The 11,160-nt window shown below is 39.5% G+C and overlaps 1 protein-coding gene across 1 annotated transcript; it reads left to right on the forward strand.

Annotated features, from left to right (window-relative positions):
* The first annotated feature begins 235 nt into the window (after positions 1-235).
* On the forward strand, positions 236-8,663 carry ap5s1 (adaptor related protein complex 5 subunit sigma 1). The gene is made up of 3 exons (XM_059354107.1): positions 236-491; positions 1,688-1,979; positions 4,033-8,663. The coding sequence occupies exons 1-3, from the start codon at positions 310-312 to the stop codon at positions 4,159-4,161; spliced, it is 603 nt and encodes a 200-aa protein (XP_059210090.1). The 5' UTR covers positions 236-309; the 3' UTR covers positions 4,162-8,663.
* Positions 8,664-11,160: the final 2,497 nt, after the last annotated feature.

Here is an 11,160-nt window from a genome sequence, read left to right on the forward strand (position 1 = left end):
CTTCAACTTGTACATTTTATCATCTTTTTTTTGTTGTTGTAATTTTGTGTACTTGCACTTGTTGTATTGTACTATACATAACGTATAATACAATATAATATAATATAATATAATATAATATAATATAATATAATATAATATAATATATGCTGCGAGCGCCATCTGGTGGTTTAAACAACACATAGCAACGGTAGCCAAGAGCGGTCAGCTGACCAACGCGGAAGTGTTATTTTGTAGTAACATTTCAGTGCAAAGTAAACACAGTCCCTCTGTTGTGGATAAATAAGCGGACCTTTTGGTCACAGCAACATGGTTCGGTGTTTCCTGATCCACACCGTGTGCCCGGTCAGTGCTCTCGGTGCTGGGGACAGCCGGGTGCTTTACTCCCGGGTCTTCGGTCCAGATGAAGGCATGTTGTCGGACCAGGACCCGGAGCTGAGCCCGGAGGAGAGGCGGGTTCTGCAGAAGGAGAAGGTCCTTGTGGTGGCAAGGTGACTTAGTATTTAAAAAATAATCAGGTTAAAGGTTAGGTTTGTAAAATGACTAATTAGCGTCACTGAACACACTGTTGTTATTGTAATTCCAGGTTCGATATTTGGATAGTTATCACGAAATATGAATAATTTAATAAATCCTGATACATTTTAATGGATTAAGCCACCCAGCAGTATATAAAGTAGATGTATAAGTAGTGATACATTCACCATTAATCTAGTGATATATAATTTTCTGAAATTACCCATTTAACATCATGAGTAAATGTTGATTCTAACTTGAACTTGAATTTATTGATGTTCTAGTGCGTTGGTTGTAAAGCAAGCAAGACTTAAAGACTAATAGAAAAATAGATTAATGAAGTAAAATGTTACAGCCCTATGGCCTATCTTCACTTTCCTAAATATCTGACTGCTTGACATCTTATTTTTTTAATTGGTAGAAATAATATCAAGATCAATGAAGATGTTGCTTCACACTGAATTCCTTTGTTTATATTTCAACACAACGTAACATCACACCTGATAACCATTTATCTAATTTGTCTCTTTATTTCTTTATTTATTAATCATCAGCAGTATATAAAATTGATGTATTAGTAGTGATGCTAATGATATATAATTTTACTAAAATTACCCATTTTCCATAATGAGCTTACTTTTAATTTTGGCACTTCAAGAACATCTTGATCCTAACACTTTTGTACTTTTACTTTTTTTTATTTTAATGCAAAACTTTGTAACTTTGTAAACTTGTAACGGAGTACTTCTACATGGTAGTATTCCTGCTTTTACTGTAGTAAAGTTTCTGACTACTTCTGAGTATAATATTCCACCAATAAGTAGGCCAAATAAAAAGATAGATGAGGGAAAAATAAGTTTTTAGAAACTATATTTTTTGTACAAGATAGTTCCTCACTCTTTTTTAATTGTATATGAATGAGCATTGTCTGCAGATGTAATAACAATGCATTTTACAATAAATAAGAAACAAACAAACAAAAATCAAAACCAATCACACAAGGGATCTACAGTGCTTGCAGTCTTGCTCGACAGTGCAGAATGAAACATTTTTTCTTGCCAATATGCAAAAAAACAAACAAACAAAAAACAAAACTACCTAATATAATCTTAATACTAAGTGATGTGTGGTTATCTGCCTGTTTCTATATTTCTGATCCTGTGTGTCTCAGGCAGGTGCGGAGCGCCGTCTCCCTGTCCCGGGAGGCTTCAGGTCGGCTGCTGGTGGAGACGGTGCCGGGCGAGGAGACGCTGGCTCTGCAGGAGGCCGAAAGCGGAGTGGTGCGTCTCAGAGCTGGAGACCCCTTCTCTGAAGAGATGAGCGCTCTGTGGCTGGGAGTCCAGAGTGTGGGCTTCACGCTGGTTTGCGAGCGCCACGAGAACCTTTTGCTGGCTGAGGGGACCCTGCGCAACCTGACCCGACACTGCCTGGAGCACCTGCACATGCTGGGGCAGGGCAGCGAGGTGAGCACCCAACACACAGGGTTAACAGGGTTAAGTGAGATAAAGGAGCACAGGGGAACTTAATGCAACAGCAGCTCCAAAATGACACCAAGGGGTTAACATCTACATAGTTTTTTATATGCAAAAATCTTGAAATGAGGCTGAGATGAGACTGTGCTCAGACCACTTGAATTTCTCCAACCTGGACTGGATTACCATGCAGACTTGATCTGGACCTGTCCTGATGTGATCTGCATGAAGAAATAGCTGTAAAATTGCCTTTTCTTTCTGTTTTTCATAGAAAAACATTTTTTTTGTAGCTTAACTGCATCGCTTGAAGTATAAGTTCAGTGCATCTCAACGCTTCTGTAACAAGTGTTTTTTTCTATTCAACAATGTAGAGTGTCTGGCTGTGTTCGACGAAGTGTTGGCCGGTTTGTGAAGCAGGGATTAGAGGAGGACAGGATTTATAATTGGAGAGTTTAGCTCTGTCACTGCTATTTGGGACACAATTGTTATTTGGGTCTTAAAGGAGACGTCTGGTGACATTCAACAAATCCCATGAAAAGACCAAAACCAATAATGAATAGTCGTCAAAGCCTGATATTACTCTGTGAGCTCCATTGTCGTTCAAAAACTATTAAAAACGCATCAATCAGCCGCATTGTTGCACACATTGTAGTTTATTTTGACGAAACAAAACATGGAACTTAAAATACATCCCTTTTTTTTCATAAAATAAAAATGTTACTGTTTTTATTAAAATAACTACATGGTACACAGTAATCTGATGCCCCCTATACTTTATTATTATTATTATTATTATTATTATACTAGTTTTTGTGTTGTTTTTTTTAAAGGTTATTTACAATCAAATGTCATGAGTGTTTTTAGGCTTCTATATTTGGTAAAACAGCGCCCCCGCCCGTGCATCAGAACAGTTCAGGTAGAGAATGGTACTGCAGCATAGGAGACCGACGCTTCCAAGATAAAAAGTGCACAAAATGATGATAAATTCAGATAAACATGTGTGAAACATTTATGAAGTAAAAGCTGCTAAAATCAGGAAGACACCACAGCAACTGTAGAAAGCACTGTGTTGTGTCAAAGTATTATTGGGCTGCTTTTCCTTTCAGTCCATTTCACATTAATGAGAAACTTGGACAAATAGTACTTTAAAACATACTATTTGGTGGATAATGTGTTTGCTGAATTACAGGAGATGCTTGGACTGATTCACAAAGATGATCAAACTAATTTTATTGGTACATGTGGTTGATAATTCAAGCCACTTTTTTGTTTTACTTATATTCTTTAACAGAGTTTTGCTGATACAGTCACCAGCTCAGACAGGACTGGTCAGCTGGCGAGTGATACATTATCTGCTTTCATTTCCTTTTTAATTTGAGTCGTTGAGTTCATTCTTCTGGTTAGTGCTAGCTAAATTCCAGGACCCTTCCCTTTTCTGCTTCCACCTGCAAGAAAGTTAAAACCGCCTGCTGCAATCCTCTAAAGCCGAACTCTACACAGACACACTGCCCTTTCTGTTGCACAATGAAGCAACTCAAGAAATAACCCTGGCTCTTATTTTAAAGTACAAGTAGTAATTAAATGGGGTATAGTATTATTTTGATTGCAATTTGTATTACCTGTATACCGTGCAACAATATCCTTCTGCACCAAATACTCACTAAATGTGTATCAATCCGCTGCTGAAAATAGTCCACAACAATTACACTATTTACTCAGGTTTGAGTAATCTTTGCTTGACTGGATGCTGGATAGTGTATCTGCCTGGTGCAGCTTTAACGATACTGTATTCAAATTAAAACCTCTTGTAGCAGGGTGTCTACACATGTTTAAAGGCCTTAAAATCACTCCATTGATTCAGTTTACCTCCACAAAACTGTTGCTATGTCGAGCATTGCTAACCAAATGCTCAACAGCGACAACTCATTATGGAAACGGCAATAAACAGGCAACAGCAGTGAAACAAGATTGCAGCCGTACAGGTTTTATCACCATCTGTAACTAACTGCAGTCGTTAAAAAGTCTGACAAAAGTCTCCCTCCAGGTCCTGCTGAGGAGCCACCGCCTCGACGCCCTGCTCAGCCGCCTGCTTCCTCACGGCCAGCTCCTCTTCCTCAACCACCGATTCGCACAGAGTCTGGAGAAGGAAGTAGCAGCTTACATGGCCAAGTGAACCGGAGCAGCCCGGTGCACGTCGTCCAGTCAGTCACTGCTGCTTCCAAACACGCTGGCTGACTGTTTGTTTACCATTGGTGACATCTCTGCGGCGGTGGAAGAGGAATGGACTTCTGGCAGCTGCTGTTTCAGATTGCACGAGGTGGTAAACACATAAGAGTGGTAAATATCTCCCTCAGCCACTCGCAGCTCACTGTTGACTGTTTACTGTGTGGGAGGCTTCAGTTCAAATCCTGTTTGTCAAATTGAAGAGTGGAAAGGAAAATGTGGCAGATTAAAGAGTGCAGCTGAAGAGGCCAGTTAAAACCTACTCGTCAACATCAAAGACTGCTATTTATCTGATTCACCATGCTTGAAATGTCATAGTGCGACCTTGGGGAACCAGACTTGACCTGTTTTTTTTAAAAACTGGGTTTATAGATGAATCTCAAAGTGCTTTATTGCCTCACTGTGACTTCTAATGCACCTTTGGTCTCTGAAGGGGAGGAAGAGAGCAGATTTATTTTGCGCAGTATGATTCATCTCATTGTAACAAACCGCAGAAATTGAGCAAAGAAAGTTCAAAGTCAGACCTGTTTAATGTCATTTTGAACCAAAAATGTCATCATTCTTGAGACATCGAGGGAAATGACAAAGACAGGAAGTGACAAGAAATGTTAGAAAACCAAAATGAGAGACATGCAGTAATGTTGGCATGCAAATTAGAGAATAAAACAGGAAATGATGATCTACAACGGAAACATTCAGACACAACAATAACAAATGTATTCCTGTACCTTGTGAACATCTGTTGTACCTCCGACTGCGGCCCCCTGTGATGCCAGACTCTCCTGCTCCGCCTCCCGGCCTCATAAAAGCCTCCCCAGTTTTTGTGCTGCGAATCTGTCTGGATGCCAACATCACTCGCTTTGATGTTCTCCTTTTTTTTCTATATTAAAAAATAAAAAACTCATTTTTAGCATTACCCAAGGCATATTCTTTGAAACTTGTGTACTCTACAATCAAGGACACACGGCGCGTTTTTCCAAAAACGAGGCAACGGGGACAGCACATTAAAAATGATAGAACACACAAGAGAAGGATTTAGAGGTTGTGTACGTCTGGGGAATAAAAAAAACACAAACTCAACATCAGCTCGATAAAAACACCTGCAAACTGAAAAACAACTGAATCAGATAACCAGTAAGTTCTGCTGCTGGGCCAGCAGAGGGCGACATTGATACTGTCAGTTTCAATGTGCAATGAAGGACATTGTGCCCGAAACCAATTTACTAAGTTATATATAGTATGAAATAGTGTTTCCAGTACTTTTTTCAAAGGCCTTCAGATATACTTTTCTAAAAGATGAACTTGGATTTATTCTACACAGTGATGCCAAGACTATGTGGACACACAGGCTTTTACTTTTCTAAAATGTTTTCTCTGGCTGTTTTTCATGGTTTAGAAAATGTCCTTTAGTTCCAATGAAGACAAATCTTCTTGTTTTATTTGAATATACCAAGGCAACATAAAAAATAATGTAATAATGCAGTATTTACAGACATTATGTGCTTGTCTTTTTACTTTAAATTGAGAAATAATAAATAATACACAATCAAATGCCGGTATGTTAAAGTAAATATATTGAATTAAAGGAGTTGTTAGTATTTTGGGGATATAAGAGGTACTTATCTATCAGCAGTGTATTACCTTCAATGGATGGTGGTCAGCAGAATATTATTACTGCTTTACCTTGTCAACAGCCCTGATTAAGTTTACATGGTGGATACTGAAGCCATTACCTTTGCTCTTTTCAAAGCCTCCAGACTCCTTTGACAAAAACTCATTTTAGCAACATTTTAGCTCGCAGAACACAGACGTTGCTGGTCTACTGATGCCTCGATCAGTTAGTTTGTTTGTGTTAGTGTGTGACTTTGGTGTTTTAAACTGTTAGTTTGGATTCACAAAAATCACAAAATAACAGAATCAATCTAACTGATTGAGGCCGCCGTAGAAGAGCAGAACAGAATGTGGTCCTCAAGGTAAAATGACATGTTTTTGTGAATGGAGTCTGGTGGCTTTGACCAGAGCATCAATAACGGCTAACTGGGGGCATGCAGATCGCTCTACTACTGTAGGTAACTGACTATGATAAGTACCTCACTTCAATAAATCCAAGCTGTTCTATTAAGTGAATATACAGGTATGAAAATAAAAGTGCACAACAGAAAAGTGTCACTAGATACTCAATTTACATAAAACATAAATATGTGCAACAGCCAGCTTAACAAGCCAGCTTTCCCAAATGTTCCGATATTTGCCCTGTTGCAGTCTAAAATACATCATAAATAATATCATTTCAAATATCCAAGATATAATCCAGAATATTGTTCATGATATTTCTGGTTTCAGCCTGTCACCTGTGTTAAACTGTGTAATGCTGGCTGGAGCATTATGACAAATTGTGCAATTTTCTGGGTTTGCATCCGTGCAAAGTAGTTGTTTCCCCAACATTTTTCCCACTTAAAGACACCACTGGTAATGGCCTTTCTGCCAGCAGCACTTCCAATCTGTAATGAGCATCTTGACTCCAGAGGTAACACTTTCTGAAGGCAGGTCACCCAAATAGAGGGTTTCCAAATTAAGTGGGATATCAGCTTCACTAACTATCTACCTCATGCAGTCAGCTCGGGTCTGCTGCTGAACTTTCACAGCTCACTTCTCACACTGCAAGATATATCCATTGCACCCCTTTCATTAGGGCAGTGTGCTTAAGTTGGTAGTTCTCTGCTCACCTGCTGTGATGTCGCTCACCTGAGAGTTAATCTGTCACATGCTCCTGCTGTTCAAACGGCATTTCATAAGCTCCAAATACACCCGTAAACCCTGAGGAAAGTTATTATTAAAGTTAATATAGCAGCAGATTAATACACTCACATATTCAGGTATCTGCAAACCATACTTTATTGTAAAATGATACATTTAGTTCTTGTTTATAATTTGGTTCTTTCCAAAAAATAACTTTTTTTTGACTGAGCAGGATTTGGATTGTAAAAATCTGTACGTTTACCATTTTCTCCAAGTCATTTCACATCCCTAAAACTTGAACACTTAAAGTCCCCCACCCCTGAAAGTGTTTCTCTTCTTATTACTTCAGACGGATGTTTGACCTTCACTGTGCAGAATGATGTATGTGCACAGTTTGACACTTGAAGGCTGTTTCCGGTCTGGTATTTTTCTTCTAGGTCACATGTGCATGGATTTTAAGTTAAGTGGGAGCCATAAAGTTAAACTTATGTCATGAAAAATATTTGCATAGTTACAGATTCTGTTTTTTTCCAATAAGGGAGACAGTTATAATTGTTGACTGCTATATTAATGTTGTAAATGTCCTGTACAGTCCCTTTAAGAATTTTGACCAGGTAGTTCAATAAATCAATCAAACTTTTTCACGGACTGGGTCTAGATAATAGACAAAATACAAGCCATTACATGAAATAATTAAATATATAATACTGATGTAATTTGACTTCTGTGGCAAAAAAACCCCCATCTGGCACAAATGACATGTCTTGATTTTTTGAAAGGTCGAATTCAACTTAAATAATCTCCTTAAGGCAGAAAAAAACACAATCAAGTCTTGTCAACTCCAAAAAGTGCTATACATTCCTGTAGTACTTATTAAAGGCATGCTATGCAGGAATGATCACTTACTGTTTGTAAACACAACATTCAAACTTGGCCTCTCCTCCTCAACTCAGTGAAGGTGAAACTTCAACGTCACTCCAGTTTTGGTAAAAGCTTTGTCCGCTTGGTGTTTCACCTCGATATTTATTTCCGTTGATGCGTTGTTTCTGCAGTTTTTGTAGCTTAGAGTAGCTTTTCAGAAACGTCACAAGCACAGCAGAATGAAAAGAAACGAGAAAATACAGTTAGAGGGCAGGGTCTCAGCAGCTACAAACCACATCAACATACATCTAGTGGGTCATATAAGTGCTGATTGAGAGAAATTATTTGTGTATGAATCTATCTTTCTTTTTTTTAAAGTAAATCCTGCGTAGTATACCTTTAATTCTTGAAACGTGACATTTAGTTTTCCTTAATTGGCTCCTTCAGCTCAGCACATCCAGTTATTTGGCTTCACTGACATCACTGTATTGAAGTTTCACAACAAACTGCAGTGTCAGGACTGACAAACCAGTACTTTTCCACTAGGGGGCAGTGTGTAGCCAGACAAACGAGCGCTGCAGTCTGATAATAAGAGACGAATAGTGACACCAGAGCACAAATCCAGCAGGCAACAAAATCAGGAATGCTGCGGCTGCTTCGGAACAATTTAAAATAAGCTGCTAGACATCAAACAAACAGCGCCGAGATTGTTTTCATGTGTGTGAAACCAGTTTGTAATTACATCTAATTAGTGATGCACAGGCATAGGAAGTTGATCTTTGCCTGCAAACAGCTGTTTGATAAAATGCATGAGTTAATGTCAAGTGGAGATTAAAATGACATAATCTTGCTGTTTCTCATTTGTGTGTGCGTTTCACTTTTATCCCCTGTGATTGTAAGGTCTGTCTGCATTTCATTACAGCGCAGCCTGGTTTGTAGGCAGGATTATCAATAAGGACAGACACATGTGTACAAAAAAACATAAGTAGGTGAGAAAGAAGGGATGTCAAAGGGGCGAAGTTGCTCAGTTTAATTGCACAAATATCTCACAGGGCTGGGAAGTGCAGCGATGCTACGGAATGAGCATGTTTAGCTGTCTTCACTTTGAAAAGGGAGCCACTCTGAGGTTAAAGTTAAAAGATTAAGTGGATTAAGGTTGTGAAGAGGTTCGACACTGAGTGCTACTGAAGCCAAAGAATCTGCAAGTTTTTATTCCAGCCAAACACTGCGGGTGACTACTCTCTGATTAGCACGAGGCACAAGCTCATCGGTGAAATCAGCTGCTTTAATGTGTAGTTGAAATGAAAACCTGAACACTCCAGGGCTTCAATAGCACTTACAGAGGGAATAAATTGAAGGCCATTAACTGAAGTACATAAAATTCTCATAGCAAAAACAATCTTGTACCATTTACAGACTTTGCAAAGTGTTTTGTAGCTGCTCAAAACCAAGCAGATGGAGAGTTGGGCCCGTTTCTCGAGGGGACACAAAGGTCAAACTGCATAAGGCTGCAGAGCAAGTAGATCAAAGGCAAAGTGTGTGTAGCTGCTTTGTACATGTTATGGAGTGCACTGCTGACTCACTGAGTCAAGAGGGAAAGGTCCTGCACAGCACCTGATACTTAAACGGAGAGTGGAAGAGGTTATCCAGCAAAGATTTTCCAGATTAAGATGTGAAACTGCAACCTTCAGGACCGTAAAGTGTCTTCTCCATCCACCTCCTGCTCTGCCTCCCCTCCTGCCTCTCTGCTCCGAGCAGCCCTCATATTCACTCATCATTGTGCAGGCTGACCAGACCAAAGCTGACATTGTCACAGCCCATCTCAGTCACTCGCTCAATCTTTTCTTCTTCTTGCATTTTGTTCTCTCTCCCTCCCGCCAGCCCGAAGCTCCAACAAAAGGATTTTCTCATTGAATTTAGAGAGTGGCCATTGAATATGCCAACTCCTGAGTTTAAGGATTTTCCTCTTAATATTTTTTCTCCTGCCTCATTAGATGTCTCCCTGACTATTGTATGGCTCATGGCGAGAGCACTGTGGAGAAAATGGGCTCAGCTCCAGCCAGGGATACAATATGAATATCAATGCGAGTTGACGACTTATTCACTTTAGCCTCTGTCAGGGCATGCAGCGTGAAATACCTGAACGTCACGGCTCCCATTCATATACATTAAGCATCATTTCTATTCCCTTTCATGCGTGCATCCCTAGAATTTCAAATATTCCTCTTGCAGGCGAAAGCTAAGTGGAGCTTCTATTGGAGCTGGGGGTGAGGATTGCTTAGCGATAACAGCTAAACGCCACTCATATTAGGTGTCACAACAGATCTATGTGATCAGTAGATCCCTGTATTCTTCCCTGCCTCTGTAGGAGGGAGATTACATGTTTGCAGCGCAGCACGTAGGCGTCGCCATGTTAAACTTGAATTAATGACTTCGATGTAATATTCATCATTTCCTCTTTGACACAATTCTGCAAATTATACCTGAAACTCTCTTAAAAACATCATGCATGCACAGAGAGAATTGCCATTTCCCTCCTGGGCTCATCCGCTCTATCAAGCATCAGAAGAGAGATGTTCTCTCTTAGCATCTCAAATCGCGTTAGATTTCCAATTTCAAGCCATTTATTTGCCCCTGAAAAAATATATTTTTTTCCCCCCACATTTCAACCTATCTACACAAGGCGCCTGCTGTCTTAAGGTATGGCTTGTCAGTGTGGGACTATCACACCACTTCAAACAACTCAATTAATTGAAAATATAAGTCAATTATTTCTTAATTAAGCTCCCACAGCAGTGAGATTCCTCTGTAGGTTTGCCTCTGTTGCTCATTATCAATGAAAAGGCAGAGCTCTCTCTGTGCGGAGAAACTAAACAACAACTTCACAGAAAGAAATGAAAACAAGAACTTTACTATCTTCGATTTTCTGCGTTGTTTTTGCTTCTTTTTGTTTTTCCTCCCACAAATTGATTTGTTGATCTGTAAATAAGCTAAGTGATAAAGTAGTCTAGACTGAAAAAGGCCACATGCTCCTCATGCTCTGATAGCGACTCAGAGGGGATTATATGGCAAACAGGAAGCCATCTGCCTCTGCATGGAAGGCAGTCTTATTATTTTTCACCATTATTTTAATCAAGGACAGACAGACAGATACATTCCCACTCTGTGACAGGCTGCTTCTTACACACCGCCATCTTTAACTTCAAGCTCATTAGTAAAACACACTCATATTTTTGTCCTGCAGGAAACCTTCTGCTTCTTTATTGGTTGCAATTGGTCATTAATTGCAATTTTTAACAGTAATTAAAATAATTGCACAGAGGTTATGGCTTGTTGGTGGTGTAACACA

This window comes from Centropristis striata, chromosome 16 (assembly GCF_030273125.1).
Source record: "Centropristis striata isolate RG_2023a ecotype Rhode Island chromosome 16, C.striata_1.0, whole genome shotgun sequence".
Lineage (NCBI taxonomy): Eukaryota > Metazoa > Chordata > Actinopteri > Perciformes > Serranidae > Centropristis > Centropristis striata.